This window comes from Antennarius striatus, chromosome 3, assembly GCF_040054535.1.
Source record: "Antennarius striatus isolate MH-2024 chromosome 3, ASM4005453v1, whole genome shotgun sequence".
NCBI classification, from domain to species: domain Eukaryota; kingdom Metazoa; phylum Chordata; class Actinopteri; order Lophiiformes; family Antennariidae; genus Antennarius; species Antennarius striatus.
This window is the reverse complement of record NC_090778.1, coordinates 15,605,038-15,617,252: the sequence shown is the minus strand read 5'-3', so window position 1 is coordinate 15,617,252 and position 12,215 is coordinate 15,605,038. Positions and strand designations below refer to the sequence as shown.

Here is a 12,215-nt window from a genome sequence, read left to right as displayed (position 1 = left end):
GAGACTCTTGGTGCTAAACAATGACATGCAACCCCTCAGGATGTCGATGTCACTTCCCGTGTTTGTGAGAAGCTATTTGGTGTTGCTGCTGGAACTAAATGTAATATTGAAAAGACCTCCCCCATTCAACATATCTCTCACTCTCCCTCTCTCTCTGTGGCTCTCCCACTTCCAGAGAAAAACCAGTCAACGAGGGAGAGTCAGGCCTCGTCCCTGACTCTAGCAGCAGCTGCCAAACTGTCAGCAATGATCCACGGCAAAGACCGAGGGTACGCCAGCGCCATGCTGATGGACCAGGTGAGTCTGTTGGAAATAAACCTCTTCTTCTAGTCACGTAAGTAAAATCGGTTACATACAATAGCTATACAGTTCCTAACAATAATTTGAAAACAGAATTTGCTTGCATTAATTTGATTGTTTCAATACATGAGATATAAATTGTAAAAAGTCTCATCACCCTTTCATTTTCTGTTCTAGGTGGACGACACTGACATTAAATGTTGCTCCCCAGGGGAGGAGGAGGTGAGCCCTGCTGCCCATATCGGCAGCCCTCACTGGAATCACTGCGCCATGACTCCCCCCAACTCAAGGAACTGCTGCCAGAATCGGCACCCATCCTCTCCCCATAATGGTGAAAGGGGAACCCAAGTCCTTGGCCCGGAGAATCATAAGGAGCAACCTCTTTGCGTCTCTCCCTCCTCTCCCTTTCCTTCCTCCCGGTCTTTGCTTTCCTCTCCACTGGCTTCCCCCCTCTGTTTGTTTGAGGCAGCACAGAGGTGTCATGCCCAGCCATGTTTTCCAGTTTCTCCTGCCTTGAGTCACAGAGGATGCAGCTTGACGGAGATTAGCCAGGGACTGAGGTAGGACACTAAACAGAAACAAATAACAATCAGTGTGGCTGCATCAGAGCTGGTTCAGTTTTTGTGTAAAGACACAAAAACACTCACTCAAAAGCACTCAAAATTAGTAAACCAGTAGAATGTATAGAATCTTGTTGACCACGCTACAGCAATAAAACATCATCTTTATCTGACATTTTAGCAGCTTCTTGTCTTGACATTTTGTGCAGTAGTTGTGGTCAGAGAAGGTGCAGAAAGTGACAGGAAAACTGCACACAATTGAGCTTTTTGTGTTGAAGTTGCTAAACATTCCTTCCAGTTTCCTGGGTGCTGCAGGATCTTGTCAGTGAGTACTGAAAACAGTAAAATACTACAAGGTTTAAAAAGGTATTATTGTCTGGATTTAGTTGGGGTAATTTTTATGATAAACGTCATCTTGTGTGAACAAAATCACGGACGTAATCCTGATTACTGAGTCAACAGGATTTCAGGACTTAGACTGCTTCAAACTACATTGGGCAGGATTTTTAAAATCTTCTTAACATCTGTGTTTTTGTGGTTTTGTGTTAAAATAGTCTTGAATGTGACAGCGGAGAAGAGGATATTCTGGGACATTCGTATGACTTCTCATCTTTAAAGAAGCGGCCTATCCTGCGATCCAGCTCTGGAGAGGAGAGGGACTCTTTCAACACATCACCAGAGTTTAACCGCACACAGTCTGAGAGTACGCACCAGTCCAGCAAGGTGTGCAGGGTTTTTCTCCGTACATGTGGAAACACATGCAGCCTGAAAAAAGGCCTGGATTGGCTACTTCCTTTCGTCAGACTCTGGAAAAGAGATCTAAAAGTTTTTCTTCATTCTTACTCAATGCCGACTTTAATACATAGACAGGCATGACTAGAAGACTGGAGTCTGTTTCTAGTCTGAAATGATATGTTGATTCTTTTTATTTCACTATCATCCCTACATCAGACCCAACCTGCCTTACAGGCAATCACCAGTTGATTGGACCGACCTATCAACTTACTTCTGTGTCTGATCCATTCGTTCTGATCTGCTCTCTCATCCAGAACTCAGACGAGGCTGAGGTTCGTCTGCGCTCCTACTCCTACTCCTCTCCAAAGGCAAAGCCTTCACGGACTCTGCTAAATCGAGACGAGACCATTAGCGACCTTGTAGAGGGTGAGTGAACTCTGACCCCTGTGCTCTGTTCCTGCGAGCCAGTCAATGACATGTGAGATATTCAGACAAGTGTCACAAACCCAACTTCTCTGTGAGTGTAGTGTGTTCTATGGCAGCTCGGCTTCAATGAGGTTCCATTGCTGCAGTGATTTAATGAACACGTGTCAGTACGCAGCATTAAGACCATGATTTGTCCTGTGTAGATGGTGCGTTCAGCAGCAGCAGTCGTTCTCTCCTTCACGCTTTGTCTCTTTCAAAATCCCTCTCCCGTCTCAACCAAGTTAGTAAGTACAAGGATGATGTCAAAAACAGAAACTCATGGGCTGCTGGTTGGCCCTGGATTACTTCTGTGTGTGTTTCTTTCTGCTGAACCATGGGATAAACTGCTGATTATCATAATTAAGACTTCTATCTGTGGTGAGGTTTTGTTTTTGGTGGCAAGTGTGATACTCATAAACCATTGACTCAGAGAAGAATTCCTCGAGGTCACGAGGATACTTCCTCCGAAGTTCAATTTCACAACCTTTTTACGACGTAATAAAACAATAATCAACTAAACACAAATTTGCATGATTGACCAGTGGAGCACTGAACTTTCAAGAACCTGCATTTTTTAATAACCTGAAGCTTTGGAAAAATACTCCCTACATGACTCTCACAGATCAGCTAAAGGAGGACGTCTTTCTGCTCTGAGAGTTGTGTTTTGTTTCATTTGGGCTTGTGTGGGTTCATATTTTGTTTCCGTCTTGGTCTTCATTTTCCATATTCCTTGTCATCTGGTTTTTTAAGATGAAACTCTTGTGCTTTGTTTCTTCTTTCTCTGCTGGGATGCGGTTGATCCAGATTGTTTCATGCATTCGTATTTCTGTTATTTGCATGTAATTCAAATCTGGTTTGGGAACATTGTTTCTAAAACTCTTGTTTGAGTCCCAATTAATATGTAAAAATGCGTTCACCTTTATCTACAAGTATTACTGGCATACTTTATTTGCATTTCCTTGTTACTTACTTTACAGAGCATAGAGCGTACACCCTGAACGAGACTCCCAGAGAAAAGAGGTAAAACCAGTTTGTCATTTCAGATCATAAGCAATACCTTCAAATGTGCTCAGAACCCATTGCTCATATGTTCCTCCCTTAAAGGCATCTGTGTTGACCAGAAGTTAGAGGTTGGCATGGATGCAGCTTCATGTGTGTGTATATGTGTGTGTTCTGATGTGTATGTGTATCTCCAGTATAAAGGCTGTGGTTGGGGTCTGAATATGCAGGATATGACATACTTCCTGTTGCAAGGCTTGGACCAGAGTATGCTGTGATTGTAACCTCAAAATAACCCTGAGTAAACAGCAGGACTTTGGGCCTTCTTAGACACAGACCTCAGAAGCATTGAGCTAATGTCTCGACCACAATCAGTGGTGCTGAGTTTGCTTTATTGTTGTTTTGTAATGGGATTCTGGATATCGATTTTAACAGGTGAACAGGATTGACATTTACTTAGCAATTACTTAACAATGTGATAGATTTTTTCTTACTTGTTGTCATTTCATAAATGCCATAATCCATATTAATTTTATATTTCACTGCCTCACAAATTTATCATTCACTAATACTTTTTATTTGCCTAAACGCCATGCATCGCTAACAGGGGAAACATTTTAAAAGATCATATTAGCAATTGGATTATCATATTTTGTCATCAGGGCATTATATTAGAATAGGTCATTTTAACACATTAATATTCACATGATCATCTTAATAGGGCTTGTAAGTTTGTTACTTACAATGTTAGCATCTATATAATGTTAAAAAATTGTGGGTGTTACCTGTGCCTTCAGTTTAAGTGAATAGAATGAACACTAAAACATTCTATGTGTAACCCCTCAGTCATCTGTCTTTTCCATGGACACTTTATTGACCCACAAATATTTTGAGACTCTAAACTCTAATAATCTTGGATCATATTATTAAAATTTTGAGTCTTGTGATGAGTCAGAATGCAGCATCCTGGTCTGAGGTGTGTTGTATCCATGCAGGGTTTTGGGTTTCCGTAAACGGGCCCAGTCAGCAGATGAGGAGAGCTGCGCGCCACTTCAACATCTCACCCTCACAGAGTTCCTCAAAGAGTATGTTTTCAAAGATATGGCCTCACAGCCATGCATGTGTGGCTTAACTCATTCTAACCCTGTCATGAAGCCATTCCCCGACTCCATTAACCCCATAATTCTTTGCATCTGTATTTGGTCATGTGCGAACCTTCAAGAGTAGATTATATTAACAGCTTTTATATCATGTCACAACATTGTTGAGGTTTATGGTAACATTGCATGTTTCTCTCCTTTGCATTGTTGCTTTTCGTTAAGAATGCACATTGTGCCTAACATAAGTTGCTGTCAACATAATTGCATCTTTTCAAGGTCATGCCATAAATAGAATCCAGTAGAGTCTGTAGCGACACACAAGCATGCCAAGCATGTTGTTAAGAATATTAGCCTGTAGACCAGGGGTCCCGTTAGACTGTCTGGACATTCTTATGGTTTAGCATGACACCAAAGGCATATGATTAGTCAAATAGTCTTAGTATATTAAAAGTAGTGAAGAGTAATGGAGTTTATGTGCTTGTTGGGCTTGAAGACTGCTCTCCTCCATAGTAATATAACATATATTTTGATGCTGAAGTGATTACTGTACTGATGAGCAAAATGATTATGCTGAAACAGGATCGAAGATGAGGAGTGGGACAAATACATCATCCCCTCTAAGGTGGAGTCAGAGAAGTACAAAGTCAGCCGAACCTTCAGCTTCCTCAAGAGCAGGATGTCCAGCACTCGCAACAAAACCAAGGTGAGGCCGCACAGTGACTCCGGTGGAAAATGTGATTCCTTCTGGCTTGGATTTCAGCTACATGGTTATTTCCCTATAGTTGAACTTTATTTTAAAAAAGGCCAAGGCTAAAAGGCCTCCAGAAGCAGCGCAGTAAAACATTTACCACCTCTCCCTGCCAGGTCAGGATTCCTGTACTGGGGAGCCATTGTCTACACCCAGTGTCTTTATTTGGTGAGGGAGAAAATTCCCTCTTCTCAGGTCTTAGCAACGAAACACAGTGAAATTATCCTCTTACATAATGTGAGGACCCCCCTCCACACAGCATGAAGCAACAAAACACATTCCATAGCACAAGTTTAGTCTTATAAACACCTGCACGTGTGCTCAAGAACATGTGCCCAATTACATATGGACACATGTTGCACAGAAAACAAACATGCACTTTTAGACTTCCTTGTTAAGTTTGTTAAGAAAACAAACAGTTCTATCACACACATGCACAGAGGAATCCCCCTAACGCCCCCCTAAGGATGAAGCGCCACAACAGCAGCAGTTCTCCATGGACCTTAACAAAGTAAACAGACACGCTCACTCAGAGGCCTCTTTATCACAACTAGTCCAACTTTAACAGGTGTGTTTCAGCAAGAAGACAACTTCCACACTCCTTGATATTCCCACAGTGCGGAGTCACGTTGTTTCGTCTTTGGTGGTTTACATGACATTTCGTCAGTCACTACAGTAATTGTCAGATGAGTGAGGGAGTTTCAAATATTTACAACTTGAATTTCAGGTGAAGGGGAAAGAGGTGAAGGAGGGAAAGGAGAAGTCAGGAGCTGCTAATGGACACCAGTTTGTTCCGGTGTCTCCATCTGGTCCCACTCTCTGTGTGGCTTGTGATAAGTCTGTTTCTGGGAAAGAGCTGCTGCAGTGCTCCAGTAAGTACTGTTCTATCATTACCACTCTTGTTTTATGTCTGTGGTTGCTGAACTGTTTAGGGATTGTGCAAATCTCTTTACACATGCTGCTTCAATGTTTTGTTTAGCCAAAGATTTGAAGGTAGATTTCTTCCTCTCACAAAGTCAACATTGACCACAAGTATCGAGCCATTTAGATACTGAATCCAAAGATGTGGTGATTTCATTTATTGACAGTTAACTGATTGAATATCCTGGATTTATCTTTTTTTTTTTTGTTTTTTTGTAGACTGTTTCCTGAATGTTCATAAAAACTGTCGAGAGTCTGTAGCAGCCTGTGGAAAGGTAACCGCTGACAACTCACACCTCATTTCATGTCAAACACAACAGGAAATGAATAATGAATGATTCCAAACAATAATTTGAAGGCCATTATTCAAAATGACTTAACAAACAGCTGCTGGTGAAGGATAATGCATGTCTGGGGCTACTGTTTGTCTTGGATAAGAGCCCAGATATGAAGAATGTGGCGTCACTTTAACATATTTCGGAGTTATATTGGGCTTCTGTTGAAATACTGCATGGTTTCATGAGTCATAAAAACAGCTTATATCCACCATTAAAGAGTGAATTTTGCCAGCTTTGCACATGCAGGTCACTGTGAGCACTGCTTCTGTTTTCTAAGTTGTTTCGCCTCACGTTATAAATCACTCATTATTTAGACAGAGCATATGAGAAATACTTCTCTGCATCTAACCAACCCTTTTGTGGGCAGCCATTGTGGCATGTAGGTAACAAATTAGGGTTCATAACCTGCTTGTGAAGTCTTCTACATCCAGACGATTAGACCACTGATAACTCTTCCACAGGTGATGCTGTGCTGCGTGACGGCAGCAAACCCAGTCGAGCTTCAGCTTTAGTCGCCGGTCGTTCCGTCTGCCTCTCGTGTTTTTTTGTCGTGTTCTCCTGCTCTGTTGAGGGCAAATCGCCAAACACAGAAGGATTCAGTTCCTTAGGAAGGGACAGGTTTAGAAGAAACTGTTGCAACAGATGTCAATGCTTGACAAAGGAACTTCTGGAATGTGTGCAACTTCACAAACCAATGATGTATAACTAGAGCATCGGGGGGGGTCTCTTGAATATCCGTGTCTAGCTTTATATTTACTACAGGATTGACTGAATTTGTTTTCTTATGGCTGCAGAGACATAAATACTATGATTAATGTCTGTTGATGTTGAGATGATGTTATTTTTCTCAGAAGCAGCAGGAGAGGAATGCATTGCTGATGAAAAGCAAGACCTTGTCTCTCCCACAGAGTGAGTCACAAATTACAGCATGCCCTCCCCCCCTTTGATTAAGTTTTACCTGTCCTCCCTTGTTCTCCTGTAATAGATTAAGAAAACTATCACTCCTCACTGTCCCACTTCCTCTGTTACCCTGTCATTCATTCACCGGCTTAAAGAAGTTCAATGTTAATCTCTCTCAGTGGGGGATCTGGCGTGGGTTGTGTTTATATTCCAGAAAGTGAGTGTTTCGCCGGCATTTACAGGATCATTTTTTTATGGGAGACTCTGTGTTGTCACTGAATGTTTGGTGTCTGACAAACATGTGAAGGTCAAACACCCTCAGTTTAAAGACTAGATCGTGTCTTGACTGCAGGCTGTATGCCCAGTTAAACACTGTAAGATAAGGAATAATTCAATTCTCCTCTCATTGGCTGCATAGATCTAAATAAAGCATCTGAACACAAAACAGACACATGTTTATCTGCAAAATGGGAAAGCCTCCAAGGTATGACTGATTCCTTTTCGTGTCCATTATCCTGTCCTCTCTTTCAGACTCAGCGAAAGACAACTGTCCAGTCTCCATTTTCTCTTCATCATCATCATCATCTTCACTTCCCGCAATGACCAGGGAGAGGAGAGAAACGGTTGCCCCTCTGTCCAAGAGCCTGTCCATCTCCATAGACAACAGGTGGAATGACAGTCTAACTATATGTCAGTCAGGGCATCAGAGTAATGTCTGAATATGTTACAGTTTGAGTACAGCCATATTTACCTTACTTACCATTACTATTAAATGTTTAGTGATGGCTGACTCGCTTTAAGGTGGTACTTTTCACCAAAGGTATTAAAAGTGGATTTCAGTGATGTTTTTATTCGCATACATTAAAAGTCTATCCTCTAAAGCTGACAAACAGAATTCATTGATATTCCTCAGACCCCTAAATGTGTGAATTCCATAATTGTTTTCTTTATTTTTACATTTTTAGAATATTTGAAGTTCTTTCTGTAATTTTGATATTGGTTTGCTCACATTCAGCAATGATTGTGGGTATTTCTATCTTTGTCACCATACACACATTGTCCTTCTGGGTAAATTGTGAGGGAAACACTGAAAGTTTGAAAAATACATCTTGAAAAATGTCATGATGTCATACATTTTAAAATGTCATGGTTTGCCTAACCCTAGCTCGCAGCTTTATACCACCATGCATTCACATACTCACTTCCGTGTTTAGAGCTAACCAATTCTATATGTACATAGGCGGTTAAGTGATGCAGCAGGGGTGGACTGTGACTATGGGCTGACAGCTTGCTCCAACAACTCAACATCTGATGAGGGAACGCCGGTCACATCACCTCCTCAGTCAAATGAGCCACCGATCACTGCCCAGGGTGAGTAAAGCCAGTCACGGCACAACAAGTCAGCACCTACCCATGACACATTGGGAATTAGTGCCGAGTGGATTGTGTTTTGGCTCCTGTAGATGCTGTTGATGCTTCTCTGCTGAGCGACCTGTCAGCTGATGTGTTGGGACTTGAGATGGAGTCATGGAGTCTGGCGGTCAGCCCAGAGTTTTGCAAGCAACATGACAGACACACTGTTAAACGGCAGGATGTTATTTATGGTAAGACAACATCTCTTAATACGGTATTATTTCTTAGCATTATGCGCTATGCATGCTGCGCCTGTGATAGCGATAGAGTTAGACGAAAATGGATACAGCCAAGAATCACAGTTTATTAAAAGTAATAGCTCTCTGGCAAAGATTTAGGTTTGAATTTCTTTAAACATTAAAAAGCTGTGCTCACTGGCAAACACATTCATAGACACCATTCAAACTCATGCAAGCAAACAAAGTAGATTTATCAGTCAAATGTCTTTTTGTTGGGAATTTGATTAAATTAATTTCTGAAAATGTTACATAGCCATCATATTTCCACTAGTATTCAGTCAGAGAGTAATACCATTGTCCAAGAAGGTTTATCTCTGCACCAGTAAACATGCACATTTATTTCAGCGCCAATAATTCACTCTGACTGCTCCTGTACAGAACTGATGCAGACAGAGCTGCACCACATCCAAGCGCTGACAGTCATGTCAGAGGTGTTCAGGAGAGGCATGCTGGAGGAGCTGCAGCTCGATTGGGACTGTGTGGCTCGGATCTTCCCTTGCCTCGACTCCCTGCTGCTCTTTCACAGAAACCTCTTTGGAGCGCTGCAGGAATGCAGACAGGCTGCAACCCAACCGGAGAACCCTCGAAATTACCTCATCCATCAGATTGGAGATGTACTTCTCCAGCAGGTTGGTAAAAATGCATCAACACAAACAGATAAGTGTCTAGAGTCAGTTTTTTATGGCCTTTTTCTCAGTTCTCAGATGAAAATGCAGAGAAAATGAAGCAGCTATATGGAGAGTTTTGCAGCCATCACACTGAGGCTGTAAATGTATTCAAGGAGCTACAGCAACAAAACAAAAAACTCCAAAATTTTATCAAAGTAAGCTCAATAACACCCCATGTGTTATTTAAATAAGGGTCACACTATGAAATTGAGTGACTGGATAGTCATTTTGGTGTTTTCTCTCTGCTCACAGCAACAGAGCAATAACTCTCTGGTCAGACGTAGAGGGGTGCCAGAATTCATCTTGCTGGTCACTCAGCGCATCACCAAATACCCGGTGCTCCTAGAGAGGATATTACAGTATACTCAAAGTACATAAGTTCTACTGAATATATATATATATATATACATATATATATATATATATATATATATAAATATCTCACTATTAGCTATTGTCCATTGCAAGATGACATTTTGCACAAGATAAAATATGATATTAGTGTGATCTGATCTTGTCCATTTCCTCCCCTAAGAGGGAAGTCAGGAGCACTCTAAGCTATCGAGTGCTCTGGCTCAGATCCGCAACGTCATCACAGCAGTGGACATGACTGTAAGTAAGTATGAGAAGTGTCAGGAACTACAAGAAGTGCTGGCTCGGCTGGAGAACAAGAGCTTCGCCAAGCTAAAGAACGGGAAGGTGTTTCGCAAGCAGGACCTGTATTGCAACCACAGGGATCTGCAGCATAAAGGTCTGGTCTACTGGAAGACAGCCACGGGACGTCTAAAAGGTCTGTACATTCTCACAATGCAATAAGATCTTTCGACTTAACAGACGGACATTCTACAGACCTGCATTTTACTATTTTTGCTGCAGATACTTTGGCTATCCTGCTCACAGATGTTCTGGTTTTCCTGCAAGAGAAAGACCAGCGCTTTGTATTTGCTGCTGTGGTAAGCCTCGCCCTGAAGAACGCTTAAACCAGAAACGTCTTGTCCAGCCTTCTTGTCATTGAATCTTTTTCTTTGACTCTTCTGCTCTTCTAGGACCAAAAGCCTCCAGTAATTCGTCTGCAGAAGCTTATTGTTAGAGAAGTAGCAAATGAAGAGAGAGGGATGTTTCTCATATCTGCCTCCTCTGTGGGGCCAGAAATGTATGAAGTTCACACCAACACGAGAGACGAGAGGAATGCGTGGATGAGACACATACGACTAGCTGTAGAGAGGTGTGTATGTGCACACGTCTAGAATCTACAGTGTTTGTTTGGGTATTCATGTGCCAGAGCATCTGTTTGGAATCTGTGTGCGTTTGAGTGTTATACATGAATCTACTGGTCTACCTGGTAGTTGTCCTGAGGAAGAGGAGGAGGAGGAGCGTAATGCTGAGGCAGAGGAGGCCAGACAAGCTGCTGAAGCAAGAGTTCAGAAGATCAACAAGTTCCGAGGTAAGAAAACAACATGAGCTCACCTCCCCATTTTATGTTTGTCAGTGTCTGATAGAACGGTAAACAACAACAAGACCTCATCTCTGTGTTGTTTACTGTAGAGACATTGTTGGGTCAGGACCAGCAGATCTGCAACAGTCTGAAAGAGAAGTTGAACCTTTACGCTGAGCTGACGGAGCTAACGCTCCGCTCGCATGAACCACTACCACATCGCCACCTGCTGGTACAACCAGACCATGACAGCGAAACGTCACAGCAGGCGTCCTCGCTGCTCGCAGCTGCACTCAGAGAAGGTGAACACGCTGCTGCTGCGTGGCAAAGAACTGGTGTGAGACGAGTAATTCTGAGTCATGCATCATGAGAACAAGTCTCACAAACCTGACCATGACTTAAAGTTATTTGTGAAGATTAACATAAAATGAGAATGAATGAATGCATCGTTCTAGTAGACTTTTCAGTCACAGTCAGTTGTTTCCACAGTTGAAAATGTTTAATTTAATTATTAATTTAAATGTTTAATTGATGGGCCCAAATACAATTTATATTTTATGCTATATGTGAAAAACTCCATCAAACACTATAGCTATTACTGTATTTATATGCTTTGTCTCTACAAACCCTGCTTTTTTATGGTTACTGAAATCAATCCACACTCACTGATGGATCATGTTGAGTTCACGATGTTACTGAACCAAACTGTTGTTATAGAATATATGCATGTACTCCTCTGGGTCAGAACAGTGTTAGAAACATGGATATTGTTAATGTGCAAGTCAAGAATATTTTACTGAGATCTATCACTTTGAAAATGTTCTAATGTAGAATCCTCATATAATTTATTACATAATTTTATCTGGATTTTCCTGTAATAATATTGTCAAAATATATGCTTAAAAAATTTTTTCATCATACTTATCAGTATTGTGTTTGTTGACTTCCTTGAATAGCTCAGCACAAACTCTGCCTTATCAGCCACACAGGAAGGCTCCTATGACGTCATGAAGGACTTTCCATCACGTATGATGGAATTTTTATGAAGTACAATCAGCACTGCCTCGCTTAAACAAATACAAATTGAAGCAATAACTAGTAATAACAAAAAGATTTGTTTGCAGCATCATAGGCAACGCTATGCAAGGGCAAAGGACTAATTATAATATACTGGAGATGTGGTCGTCATGGGAGGCATTTGAAAAAAAACATTGTGATGATGGATATTTGCTTACTGTGCAGCTGAGAAGCTCATCACCATCCTTCAGGCTCATGATGGCCTCCCTGTACAAAGTCAAAGCTCACCTGTTAGAGGACCAGAGGGCTGCAACATCAACAGCCACGGCAGCAGCATCCAGGACTCTCCCTCTGAGCGTGAGTCCCTGTTATAAATG

General features: G+C 41.7%; 1 protein-coding gene across 8 annotated transcripts in view; it reads left to right on the top strand.

Moving 5' to 3' along the window:
* The window catches only part of LOC137592160 (rho guanine nucleotide exchange factor 28-like), a 36,516-nt gene that overhangs the window by 20,959 nt on the left and 3,342 nt on the right, over positions 1 to 12,215 (top strand). For 3 of the 8 annotated variants that reach the window (XM_068310096.1, XM_068310094.1, XM_068310101.1), the window contains 23 exons: positions 176 to 297; positions 478 to 860; positions 1,415 to 1,583; positions 1,910 to 2,021; positions 2,225 to 2,305; positions 3,038 to 3,080; positions 4,055 to 4,144; positions 4,739 to 4,862; positions 5,635 to 5,779; positions 6,048 to 6,103; positions 7,018 to 7,075; positions 7,598 to 7,733; positions 8,307 to 8,437; positions 8,530 to 8,670; positions 9,097 to 9,347; positions 9,416 to 9,541; positions 9,639 to 9,756; positions 9,922 to 10,176; positions 10,263 to 10,339; positions 10,433 to 10,611; positions 10,733 to 10,830; positions 10,932 to 11,123; positions 12,064 to 12,195. In XM_068310096.1, coding sequence (XP_068166197.1) covers positions 176 to 297; positions 478 to 860; positions 1,415 to 1,583; positions 1,910 to 2,021; positions 2,225 to 2,305; positions 3,038 to 3,080; positions 4,055 to 4,144; positions 4,739 to 4,862; positions 5,635 to 5,779; positions 6,048 to 6,103; positions 7,018 to 7,075; positions 7,598 to 7,733; positions 8,307 to 8,437; positions 8,530 to 8,670; positions 9,097 to 9,347; positions 9,416 to 9,541; positions 9,639 to 9,756; positions 9,922 to 10,176; positions 10,263 to 10,339; positions 10,433 to 10,611; positions 10,733 to 10,830; positions 10,932 to 11,123; positions 12,064 to 12,195 — 3,219 coding nt within the window. The remainder of the gene's footprint in view (positions 1 to 175; positions 298 to 477; positions 861 to 1,414; positions 1,584 to 1,909; positions 2,022 to 2,224; positions 2,306 to 3,037; positions 3,081 to 4,054; positions 4,145 to 4,738; positions 4,863 to 5,634; positions 5,780 to 6,047; positions 6,104 to 7,017; positions 7,076 to 7,597; positions 7,734 to 8,306; positions 8,438 to 8,529; positions 8,671 to 9,096; positions 9,348 to 9,415; positions 9,542 to 9,638; positions 9,757 to 9,921; positions 10,177 to 10,262; positions 10,340 to 10,432; positions 10,612 to 10,732; positions 10,831 to 10,931; positions 11,124 to 12,063; positions 12,196 to 12,215) is intronic. The other 5 variants (XM_068310099.1, XM_068310102.1, XM_068310095.1 and 2 more) reach the window with 4 other exon arrangements.